This window comes from Suncus etruscus, chromosome 4 (assembly GCF_024139225.1).
Source record: "Suncus etruscus isolate mSunEtr1 chromosome 4, mSunEtr1.pri.cur, whole genome shotgun sequence".
NCBI lineage: Eukaryota > Metazoa > Chordata > Mammalia > Eulipotyphla > Soricidae > Suncus > Suncus etruscus.
In genome coordinates this window covers 4,625,284-4,637,826 of record NC_064851.1, presented here as the reverse complement: position 1 = coordinate 4,637,826, position 12,543 = coordinate 4,625,284, and the positions used below count along the sequence as shown (strand labels likewise).

At 54.0% G+C, this 12,543-nt stretch overlaps 1 protein-coding gene across 1 annotated transcript; it reads left to right on the top strand.

Moving 5' to 3' along the window:
- Positions 1-3,499: 3,499 nt before the first annotated feature.
- On the top strand, positions 3,500-12,543 carry FOXRED2 (FAD dependent oxidoreductase domain containing 2). Its single transcript, XM_049771569.1, has 8 exons — positions 3,500-4,061; positions 4,683-4,934; positions 5,025-5,291; positions 6,585-6,751; positions 7,078-7,243; positions 8,021-8,262; positions 10,378-10,548; positions 12,265-12,543. Exons 1-8 carry the CDS (start codon positions 3,514-3,516, stop codon positions 12,495-12,497), a joined length of 2,046 nt encoding a protein of 681 aa, XP_049627526.1. The 5' UTR covers positions 3,500-3,513; the 3' UTR covers positions 12,498-12,543.

The window sequence follows — 12,543 nt, the reverse complement described above, 5'->3', positions numbered from 1 at the left end:
GCCTTTGCCTGCGTCCTTGGTGATAAGCGGCCCTGGTCTGTGACCTTGAGGTTCATCGGGTAATGTTTCCTTTGGAGTTTTTCAGTGTCCATCACTAACCTTCACTGTTACTTTCACATTCCTATGCCCTAGATTTGGGGGCCTCACGGAGAGGTCCCTTCTGGAGTTACCCATAAGAAATATTTTCACAAGTGGCACACTGCTAGCTGTGCCTGTCCCCACTGGGGGCTGCACAGTCATCCCTAGAATGAAGCCTCCGCAGCCAACTCCTCTGGGGGTGACAGGTGAGAGAGAGGCTACTCACAGAGATGCACCCCAGATTCTCTTGGAATCCTTGCTGGGCGGTTTCTGTGATGTAGAGGGTACTTCTAACCTTTGCCCTGACTGTGGTGATCCAGAGGTGGGTTCTCCGCTGTGTTAAATCAGAGCTACAGGTGCCTGGATATAAGATTTTTCTACCAGGATTATGTGCAGGACTGCAACAGTAGTGTAGAAGGAGGGCACCTGCCTTGCTTGTATTGTAGCCAACCTGGGTTTGATCTAATCACCACATCATGGTCCTCTGAGTCCTGCCAGGAATGATCCCTGAACAAAACCAGGAGGAAGTCCTGAGAATTGCTGGGCATGGCCCAGATAACCTGTCAAATGCCAATGAGAGTGATTCCTTAGCAGAGGGAGCAGGTCCATTTCAGACACTGCCAAAGCTGACCGTTTTTCTTGATTTTTTTTGGGGGGGAGGGGGCCAGGGGGATACCCAGCGCCATTCAGGTTACTCCTGGCTCTTTGCTCAGAAATCACTTCGCTTTTGACAGGCTCAGAACCATATGGGATGCTGGGGATCAAACCCGGGTCCATCCTGGGTCAGCAGTGTGCAAGGCAAATGCCCTACCACTGTTACCACTTCAGCCCCTGACGCTGATTCTTACCCAAAGAGGATAAGCAGCAGCATTTCTCCGTGAGGACCAGAGTGGTGGCACAAGTGGTAGGGTGTTCGCCTTGCACACACTAACCTAGGACAAACTGCGGTTCAATTCTCCAGGGCCCCATAGGGTCCCCCAAGCCAGGAGCGATTTCTGAGCATATAACCAGGAGTAACTAACTCCTGAGTGTCAACTGGTGTGGCCCAAAAAAAGTTGGTGAACAGTCCCAAATGACAGTCTTCCAGAAAAGCTCATCCTAGGAACCTGCAAGGAAAATGGCTCTTTTCCATACAATGTACAGACCTGTTTTTCCACCAGAATCTTCAGCCTCATCTCACTTGGCTCTGCCTCAGTACCTGTCTGCGTGCCGCACCCCCCAAGTCAGCCTGCATCCTGGCCTTCCTTGAGCCACCTTGTTTGCTTTATTCAGCCCAAAATTCACATCTCGAGTATTTAAAAAAAATGTTTATGATTTAGAGTAAAAAGGGGAGGAGGATGCTCCAGCTTGTTTCTTTTGGGGCCACATTCAGCGAGTATGCTCGGGGCTTACTCCCAGCTTTGCACTCTGGTATCACTTTTTTTTTTTTTTTTTTTTTTGGGTCACACCCAGCGGTGCTCAGAAATAGCTCCTGGCAGGCACGGGGGACCATATGGGACACTGGGATTCGAACCAACCACCTTTGGTCCTGGATCGGCTGTTTACGAGGCAAACGCCGCTGTGCTATCTCTCCGGGCCCCTGGTATCACTCTTGACAGGCTCAGGGGGCCAAATGGAATGCTGGGGATCAAACCCAGGTCAACCTCATGCTTTCTACCCACTATATTGTTACTCCAGCCCCGGGTATTCTGGCATATTAGCTTATTGGAAGTAACTTCAGCTGTTCCTAAGTGTCAGAAAGGAAACCAAAGCAAAGCACGAACTCCAATCTAGCAGCTTCCACTTTTTAAGTTTGTTTTGGGCTACACCTGTTTCCACCTCTGCCCAGGAGCAGCCCCTGCACCATTCTAGGAACCATGTGCGGTGCCCTGAATAGCACAGCCCGCAACCTGGCGTGCAAGGCAGACTCTGACCCTCTTACTAAGCCCTGCTGCCCATCAATAACTAACCAATCACCCCAAAGAGCCTTCATTTGTCAAAGCTGCTGCTATAGGCTGTGGGTAACTTGCCTTCCTCTTGCCTGTCGGCGATGAGGGTGACCAAGCCAAATGAAGTCTACATTGCTTGGGCGTTCTTTAGATGACTGAAACCCAACTACAATCTATACATATGTGTGTGTGTGTGTGTGTATACACACACACACACACACACACACACACACACACACACACACACACACACACACACATTGCTTAACTAGATGCTTCACGGCTTAGAAGCCCCTTGTGCAAACCAACCAGGCATCAGAAAAGCCTCTGAAATTCACCCGTGCGCCCAGGTCTCCCTACAGGTTCGGGCACCACCTTGAACGAGGTGCCACAAACACCCCAACTCAGAGGGTCTGGCAGGCGGCGTAGAGTGCCAGCCTGACCTTGCGCATGCGCACACGCACCTGCCTCTGCCGCGCCACTGCGTTTGCCCGCTCCCGGCGTGCTCCGCGCGCACGCGCACGTGACTCCGCTCCCTGCCATTGGCCGAACGGCTGACAGGTATCTCCGCCCTTTTCCATTGACGGCGCATGAAAGGCACGTGCATGACTCCGCCCCTTCCGTTGGCTAGGCAACGGGGGCGGGACCAGAGTGAGCTGTGGATCCGCCAGCTGCTATTAGCTAGGCAACAGGGGCAGGGTCTGGGGAGGCAGTAAGCAGTGACTCCGCCCCCTTTCTGTTGGCTAGGCAACCTGGGCGGGGCCCTAGGGACAGTGGGTGAGACTCCGCCCCTTTGTGGGCGTGGTCTCGTGATGCGGAGAAGCAAGCATGTGGTCCCGCCCCTGCCATTGGCGCGAGTCGGCCCGGTGTAGCGGCCTCCTGGCATGGGCTGCAGGCGCCTGGGGAGCTGCCGGCCGCTTGGGGTGTGCCCAGCCAGGGGTGAGCCAAGGGGGCGACCGGACGACGACCAGACACGCATGCAGCAGCGGCGGCAGCAGCAGCAGCAGCAGCAGCAGCAATAGCATCAGGTGTGCTGGGGTTTCCTGCTCAGGTGTCCACCAAGACGTCGGGCACTTGGGAGAGTGGGGAGTGGGGACCCTGCAGGCCACACTTCCCTTTGGCCAGCCTGCAAAAAACCCTCTTTAGGGGTGAGTCCCAGGGGATGCACCCCTGGTTGGTGGTGGTGGTGGTGGGGTCTAGCCTGGGCAAGGGCCCCAGAAGTGGGTCCCTTGCAAAGTGCAAGGGAATTTTGGGGCAACAGGCCGCCTTCTTATTCCTTTTGCTGGCCCCTGGGGGATCCAGGTCCTGCCTGCAGGAGACAGAGAGAAGCTGGAGAAGCCTGCATCGGAGCTTGCAAGGATGGGAGTCAGGGCTCTGAGCCCCCCCTAGCACGCTGGGTTTGGGCTAGGCCGCACTTGCAGCAAAGCTCCCCCCTGTCCTGTCGTGTCCTGTCATGCAACATCGTCTCTTCGTATCTTAAGAGTCACCCCTTCTGCTGTGCTACAGGATGGGCCTCTCAGCCTCATCCTCATTGTGGGCCCCCCCAGGATTGCTCCTGATCATCGCCCTGCACCTGGCCATCCCCCAATACCCCACCCAAGCCTCTGCAGGCCTGCACCGAGACTATTGCGTGCTGGGCGCAGGCCCCGCAGGCCTGCAGATGGCTTACTTCTTGCAGCAGGCTGGCAGGGACTACGTGGTGCTGGAGCGGGCCTCGAGGCCCGGCAGCTTCTTCGTCCGCTACCCCCGGCACCGCAAACTCATCAGTATCAACAAACGCCATACGGGCAAGGCCAACCCCGAGTTCAACCTCCGCCACGACTGGAACTCGCTGCTCAGCCACGATCCCCGGCTGCTTTTCCGACACTACTCCCAGGACTACTTCCCCGATGCCCGGGATATGGTGCGCTACCTCGGGGACTTCGCGCACCGCCTGCGCCTCCGCATCCTGTACAACACGGACATCGTCCATGTCACGCTGGACAAAGACAGGTCTGCCTGGAACGGTCATTACTTCGTCCTCACCGACCAGAAGGACCAGGCTTACCGGTGTAGGTAAAGAAACTGGAACAGGCCGAGTAGGCAGTACTAAGCATCACCTCTGCAGTACTATGCATCACCCCTCCTGGCTGACACGGGGATGATGAGGACCTAGGAAAGGGGTGTCTGGATGAGAGAGAAGGGGGCTGCAGCGATAGCACAGAGGGGATGGCAGTTGCCTGGCAGGTAGGCCAACCCAGGTTCCACCCTCAGCATTCTATACAATCCCCCGTGCCTGCCAGGAGTAATTTCTGAGTTCAAAGCCAGGAGTAAGCCCTGAGCACTGCCGGGTGTGGCCCCAAAACAAACAAACAAAAAAAGAATAGAAGAGAAGACACTTTTGTTTTTCTTTTGGTTTGGGGCCCCACCCTGCTGTGTTCAGGGCTTACTCCTGACTGTGCTCAGGGATTACTCCCGGCTAGCTTTGGGGGTCGGGGGGCCCTATGGGGTTCTGGAGATTGAACCTGGGTTGGCTGGTGGATGGCAAATGCTCTCCCCGCTGCTCGATCACTCCAGCTGCTCAGAAATTCCTCCTGGTGGGGTTCAGGGAACCTTAGGGAGTCTCAGCTCCTGGGCTGGCTGGCAGGTCTCACAGCTCTGAGGAACTCAGCGCTCCCTTGTCTCTCATCTCTACAGCGTCCTCTTGGTCGCCACCGGGTTGTCTGTCCCCAATCTGGTCAACTTCCCTGGCTCCGAGTACACGGAGGGCTACGAATCCGTGTCAGTGGACCCACAAGATTTTGTGGGGCAGAACGTGCTGATCTTGGGCCGTGGAAACTCGGCCTTTGAGACGGCTGAGAACATTCTAGGTGTCACCAACTTCATCCACATGCTTAGCCGCTCGCCGGTCCGGCTCTCCTGGGCCACACATTATGTTGGGGACCTCAGGTAAGCGTCTGAGCCACGTGGGCCCTGTCCCCTTTGGGTCACCCCAGAGCCACTGGGCCACATACTTCTTTCTCCCTCTCCGGGCTGCAGGGCTATCAACAACGGCCTGTTGGACACCTACCAGCTGAAGTCCCTGGACGGCCTGCTTGAGTCCGACCTGACAGACCTGGCTCTGGTCAAGGACCACCAGGGCAAGCTCCACGTCACTCTGCAGTTTTTCCTGGAGGGGACCAACCGGAGCGCCGACGCCCACGTCCCTCTGCCCCAGGATGACAGCGACAATTTTGCCCTGCGTGTTGCCTACGACCATGTCATCCGCTGCCTTGGCTGGAATTTTGACTTCTCCATTTTCAACGAGTGAGTCTGACAAGTCTATCAGGGGGCTCAAAGCAAACCCTACCTGGTGTCTCTCTAGAAGGCCCAGGCACTGCATGGGAGGCCTGCTGGGATTCTGGCTCTTTCCAGCCAAGAAGGTCGGACAAAATAGGGTACATCTGTGGAAAGTCCGTTGCTCAAAGCTTTGGGTCTCTCCTAGCTGGAGCCATGAGCTCCCAGCAAATTCCTCAGCCAGACAAGACCCACTTTATCCCTCAACTGAAGTCATGGTTTGGGGGGGGGGGGGAGGGTGGGTATTTGTTTTGAGTTTGGGAACAACTCTGGTTGTTCCCCTTGGGGCTGTTCCTGACTTTGTGCTTGGAGGGGTCACTCCTGGCAATGCTCAGGGAATCACTTTCAGGGGTAGGAGCTGGAGTGATAGCACAACGGCAGAGCGTTTGTTTGCCTTGCACGCAGCCGACCCAAAATGGACCCGGGTTCAGTTCCCCGGCATCCCATATGGTCCCCCAAGCCTGCCAAGAGCAATGGGGCCAGAGCGGTGGCTCAAGCAGCACGAGCTGACCTAGGACAGACCTGGGTTTGATCCCCCAGCGTCCCATATGGTCCTCCAAGCCAGGATCGATTTCTCAACACTGAGCCAGTGTGTGGCTAAAAAACAAAAACAAACAAACAAACAAAAAAAGAGTAACCCCTGAGTGCTGCTAGGTGTGGCTCAAAAGCAAACAAACAAACAAAACATGTATATGGGGATGAAATCAGGGTCAGCTGTGTGCAAGGCAAATACCTTAATCCCTATAATTATCTCTGGTCTCTTGGGAGTTTCTTTTGGAAATCTTTTTGGGGGGTGAGAGACCCAAACCTGGTGGTATTCAGGACTTACAATTGGCCTTGTGCTCAGAAATTACTCGTAGCTGTGTTTAAGGGACCATATCCAATGCCAGGAATCGAACCAAAGTCAGAGGAAGGCCAGCAATTACCTTATCTGCTCTATCTTTGACCCATCATGTGTTGTGTTGTATTGTTTGTTGTGTTATGTTTTGGTTCAGGGGACCACACACATGGAACTGGTTTCGTGCTCAGAAACAGTATGTGAGGGTTGAACCAGGGAGAGCCATCCCATCTCTGCCCACCTCCAAGTCGAGGCTCCCAATTCTCCTGATTGAAAAGCAGATTTGGCTAGTGTTTCTAGATCTCTGCCACCCATTAGGGCATGGAGACCTGTCTCATCCACAGCCCCGGTTCAAGCTTGAACCCTGACTTTGCCCCCCCCCTACTTCATTCCCTGCTTCCCTCTCAGCTCCTCTCCACCCCCAGGTCCCTCCGCCTCTCTTCAGGGGGTGAATTCAGCAAGAAGTACCCCCTGATCAGAGCCAGCTACGAGTCCCGGGGAAGCCGCGGCCTCTTCATCTTGGGCACTGCCAGCCACTCTGTGGATTATCGCAAATCGGCTGGTGGTTTCATCCACGGCTTCCGATACACAGGTGAGCTGAAAGACCACATCCCATTGCCCCCCAAGGTACAGAAGCAAGTCTCCCCTTATTTCTGCCCACATTAAGCTACCACTGTCCTCAGGACTGGGGTATGGGGGATATTAGTGTGTCTGCCTCCTGTCCAGCACCCTGGGGGGGGGCTTCCAGGCACAAATGGGGTTCCCCATGCTGGTCCCCATCTTGCCCATACCTGCTGCCCTCGCTCCAGACAGGGCACGCATGATACGTCACCAACCACGTTGCCCCAAAGTGCTCGGTGCTGCAGAGACCCACACTCTGGAAGTGCTCAACCCCGTTCTGCTCTCTGCCCACCTCAGCTCGCGCTGTGCACCGGCTCCTGGAGCAGCGCCACCACGGCGTGGCCTGGCCAGCGGTCCGGCTCCCCGTCACCCAGCTCTGCAGCGCCATCCTGCGGCGTGTGAATGAGGCATCGGGGCTGTACCAGATGTTTGGGGTGCTGGCTGACATCGTCCTGCTGCAGGAGTAAGTGATCTCCGGGCCTCCCCTGCACCCCGATTCTAGGCATTGCCCAATCCGCATTTCCTTCTAGACTGGGGATCCCACTTTTCCTCATGTTGGCTTCTCTGAGCCTTGTTCACCTCCACAGAAGTGGAGTGACTCTACCTTATGAGCTGTAGGGGTGCGTGCTGGTCATGTCAGGGGATCACTGAGCACCAAGTAAATAAGCAGTGAGACCCAGGGTGGGGGCAATGATGGGCATTCTATTCTCTGGGCAGGACTTCCCTGGCTCCTGACTGTCAGGTTGGGGTATGTGTAACTCCCCCAGAGGGGAACCTGGGAAGGGTACACCAGGGTGCCGAGCAAGAACCCCAAGTTCATGAGGATGCCCTGACCAATGCAGGCGATGTGGCAGACCCCAAGTCCAGAGTTAGCAGAGGGTTTGGGGGGGTTGGACCACATCCAGTGGCACTCAGGGTTTACTCCTGGCCCTGTGCTCAGGAATCACTCTTGGCAGGCTCAGGGGACCATATGGGATGCTGGGGATGGAACCCAGATTGGCCACATACAAGTCAGATGCCTCCTCGCTGTGCTATTGCTCCAGCCCCATGCTCTGGAAACTTTATGGTTTGAGTATTCCTTGGTTTGGACTGACTGACATCTGGGGGTTAACACCTGGCTGAATGCTCGAGGATGAACCCCAGGGACTTGCATATGGCCAGCCCTTCCCACTGTCTTCCCCGAGTCCTGGCTCTGGGCTCTTGGCCCCCCTCCCACCTCCCTGTGTGCCCCTTTTTCCAGGAACACCATGACTTTTGAGTACCTGGAAGAGTTCCCCATGCAGATGCTGGCACAGCTGGAGTCGCTCACGGGCCGGCGGGCCCCACACGGGCTCCTGGCCATCAGCATGGAGTATGGCCGCAACTTCTCAGGGCCTGGCAAGGACGTCTTCTTCCGCGACCGATCCGTGGGGCACACACAGGACGCCTGGCAGTCCAACTTCCTTCACCCCGTCATCTACTACTACCAGCACCTGCCCACTGGTGAGTCAGGCACCCCCGGACACCCACACACAAATACCTACTCAGATTCTCTCTGTCTCTCTCTGTCTCTTTCTCTCATATTCTCTATCTATGTCTCTTCTCTGTCTGTCTCTTCTCTGTCTGTCTCTCACGCTCTTCTGACACCCCTCTCTCCCCTCTCTCACTAAGCTCAGAGCTGGACCCTGGGGCTCTGTGCCCATGGCCCAAATAGAGGCAGATGGTCTGAGAAGTAGGGGGTTGCCTCCCAGTTGAGAAGCATCCCCAACCATTTCACTGGAGGCGTACCCAAAGACAGAATATTGGAAGGTGCAGGACAGGGGACAGGTGAACCTGGAAAAGGCTCCTTTTGGGCTTGAGCCTGGGGGCATTACTCGAACCCTGAGCCTCTACTCTCTGAGGCTGACCCATGGGGAAATGAAAATTCAGGGCTCTGGAACCGGGAAGGTGGTGCTAGAGGTAAGCTGTCTGCCTTGCAAGCGCTAGCGTAGTATGGACCTTGGTTCGATCCCCCCTCCCGCGTCCCATATGGTACCCCCAAGCCAGGAGCGATTTCTGAGCGCATAGCCAGGAGTAACCCTGTGCATCAAACGGGTGTGGCCAAAAAAAATTCAGGGCCCAGACTCCTCCTCCAGGTCTTCGGGTCATTGAGGAAAGATTTGGGCCATAGCCATAGCACAGCGGTAGGGCATTTGCCTTGCACCCGGTCAACCCAGATCAGACGTAGGTTCAATCCCCAGCATCCCATATAGTCCCCGAGCCTGCCAAGAGCAATTTCTGAGCACAGATCCAGGAGTAACCCCTGAGTGCTGCTAGGTGTGCCAAAAAGAAGAGATCAGGGACTAGGGAGGATGTCTGTTTCACTTCTGTTTCATGTCTATTTCATGTCTGTTTCATGTTGCTTTCAACCTGTCTGATGTTGATTTCAGCCTTTTTTTTTTTTTTCCATGTATGTTTCTTGTCTATTTCAGTCTGTTTCATGCATGTTTCATGTCTCTTTCATGAAGATTTCAGTCTGTTAGGGCACTGTTCTTAGGACACTGGGTCATTAAAGAGAGAACAAGGACCAGGGAGGATGTTTGTTTCACTTCTGTTTCATGTTTGTTTGTTTGTTTGTTTGTTTTTATTTCAGTCAATTTCATGTATGTTTCATGTCTATTTCAGTCTGTTTCATGTTCATTTAAATTTCTTTCAAAGGAAGGAGCAGGCACTACCAGACTGTCCTTGGAACACTGGACCACTATTTGAGTGTCCCATGATAACAATCGCCATCTCACTGGCAACGTCCATGTCTAGGTGCTTGAATACAGAATCGGGAACCCTCTACATGACCATATTTTTTTTGGTGGGGAGGCCACACCCAGTGGCACTCAGAGGTTGCTCCTGGCTCTGTGCTCAGAAATCATTCCTGGGGCTGGAGCAGTAGCACAGCGGTAAGGCATCTGCCTTGCCCATGCTAGCCTATGACGGACCGCAGAAGTTCAATCCCCCAGTGTCCCATATGGTCCCCCAAACCAGGAGTGATTTCTGAGTGTATAGTCAGGAGTAACCCATGACTGTCACCAGGTGTAGCCTTAAAACTAAAAACAAGGGGCCCGGAGAGATAGCACAGCGGGGTTTGCCTTGCAAGCAGCCGATCCAGGATCAAAGGTGGTTGGTTCGAATCCTGGTGTCCCATGTGGTCCCCCGTGCCTGCCAGGAGCTGTTTCTGAGCAGACAGCCAGGAGTTACCCCTGAGCACCGCCCGGTGTGGCCCAAAAACAAAAACAAAAAAAACAACCTAAAAACAAAACCAAAAAAAAAAAAAATCACTCCTGGCAGGCTAAGAGGACCGTATGGGATGCCAGAGATCGAACCCAAGTGGACCACATGCTAGGCAAATGCCCTCCCTGCTGTGCTATTGCTCTGGTCCTGTGCTTTATAAAGGCAGCCTGAGAGTTTGGGAGTCTCTGCCTGCTGGGAAGAACCTGATGTGATCCCTGGTGCTCAGGTGCAAACCTCCCAGCCGAGCACAGCCACATAGGACTTTGCAGGAGGAGAACTAAGCCCTGCAGGAATGGAGCCCTGTTGGAAGCGTTATCTCTTGAGCCTGACCCCTGTTCCCTGTGTGTCCTCCAGAGCAGGAGGTGAGGTTCCGCCCCGCAGGCTGGCCGCTGCCCCGGCCCACGGCCATCCACCACATCGTGGAGGACTTCCTGACAGACTGGACTGCACCTGTAGGCCACATCCTGCCTCTGAGGCGCTTCCTGGAGAACTGTCTGGACACAGATCTGCGCAGCTTTTATGCAGGTGACCCACCTTTTTGGAGAAACACAGAAGGAAAATTCAGGGGATAGGGGACCTCAGTATTCTACAGCAGATGGACAAGAACTCAGAAAAATGGCCCGGAGAGATAGTACAGCGGCTTTTGCCTTGCAAGCAGCCGATCCAGGACCAAAGGTGGTTGGTTCGAATCCCGGTGTCCCATATGGTCCCCCGTGCCTGCCAGGAGCTATTTCTGAGCAGACAGCCAGGAGTAACCTGAGCTACCAGGTGTGACCCAAAAACCAAAAAAAAAAAAAAAAAAAAAAAAAAAACTCAGAAACAATGAGTGATTTGCTTTTTTTGGTTTACTTTATTTTATTTTGGGGGGGGGTTGGGTTTTGGGTCACACTAGCTCTATGCTCAGAAATGGCTCCTGGCAGGCTCAGGGGACCATATGGGATGCCAGGATTCAAACCACCGTCCTTCGCATGCAAGGCAAACGCCCTACCTCCATGTTATCTCTCCGGCCCCTTTATTTTATTTAATTTTTTATTTGTATTTGGTTTGGGGGCATACCTGGCAATGCTCAGGGGTTACTTCTGGCTCTGTGCTCAGTAATCACTTCTGACGGTATTCAGGGAACTATATAGAATGCCAGGGATCTAATCCCCATCAGCCACATGCAAGGCAAAACCCCTTATCCAGGGGACCAGAGAGGTGGCGCTAGAGGTAAGGTGTCTGCCTTGCAAGCACTAGCCAAGGAAGGACTGCGGTTCGATCCCCCGGCGTCCCAGATGGTCCCCCTCAAGCCAGGGGCGATTTCTGGGTGCTTAGCCAGGAGTAACCCCTGAGCATCAAATGAGTGTGGCCCAAAAAACACAAAACAAAACAAAACAAAACAAACAAAAAAACTTTATCCACTATGCTATTGCTCTAGTTCCATATTTTATTTATTTTTTTTAACTATTTAAGGAAGTAGATTTTAATTTACTTTTAGAAATTAGAGAAGTGGAAGAGGAAGAAAAACAAATATAGAACTTCTCCAAAGTGAAAAATGCTGAAATGGACTTAAAAAAACAAAACAATAAAATAAAACAAAGACCCAGCACAATAGGGAGGGCTCTTGCCTCTTATGTGGTCAACTCAGGTTTGATCCCCAGCACCCCATATAGCCCCCTGAGACCACCAGGAGTGACCCGAGTGCCAAGCCAGGACGTAAGGGACCAACCTCAGAATGGCACGCCCCAGGGCCACCCCTGCCTGCTGGCTGAAACTGGGCTCTGGTCAGAGAGAATGAAGAATATCATAAGGGGGTTGAGACTGGCCGGATGGATTAGTTTGGAGAAGGATCCAGTCAAACTTCAGGAAGGGAGAGGGGGAATTGGTTGCAGCTCGAGGCCTAACAAATTTATGATAGTACAGGATTAGGTACAAGCAAAATTGGAGACCTTGGGCCCGGAGAGATAGCACAGTGGGCGTTTGCCTTGCGAACAGCCGATCCAGGACCAAAGGTGGTTGGTTCGAATCCTGGTGTCCCTTATGGTCCCCGTGCCTGCCAGGAACTATTTCTGAGCGCTTAGCCAGGAGTAACCCCTGAGAAACGCTGGGTGTGGCCCAAAAACAAACAAAAAAAAAAAATCGGAGACCTTGAAAGCAGCTCTGGAAGGGAATGGATTGGAGGAGTCAGGGGAAGAGGGAGAGGAGGGCTGGGGATGTCAGACAGCCTTGAGCCTCACGGTCTCTCTGCCTGCCTCCCTCTAGACTCCTGTTTTGTCTTCACCCTCACACACCGAAAGCCGCCCCCCTTCTGCCAAGAGGGCTATCTGAGAATGCGTGGACTTATGGGGACCGAGAGCCGTCAGCAGCACCGAGCAGCCACCGGGCTCCAGGGAAAAGCTGGATGGAGGCCAGTCCACCAGGAGCCGGCCCAGAGGACACCAGAGGCTCTGGACATCCCAAAACTGCCCCTTGAGCGAAACAGGGAGGAACTGTAGCAGATGTGCACCCCTCCAGACCAGTGGACATTCGGCCCTGCAGTAA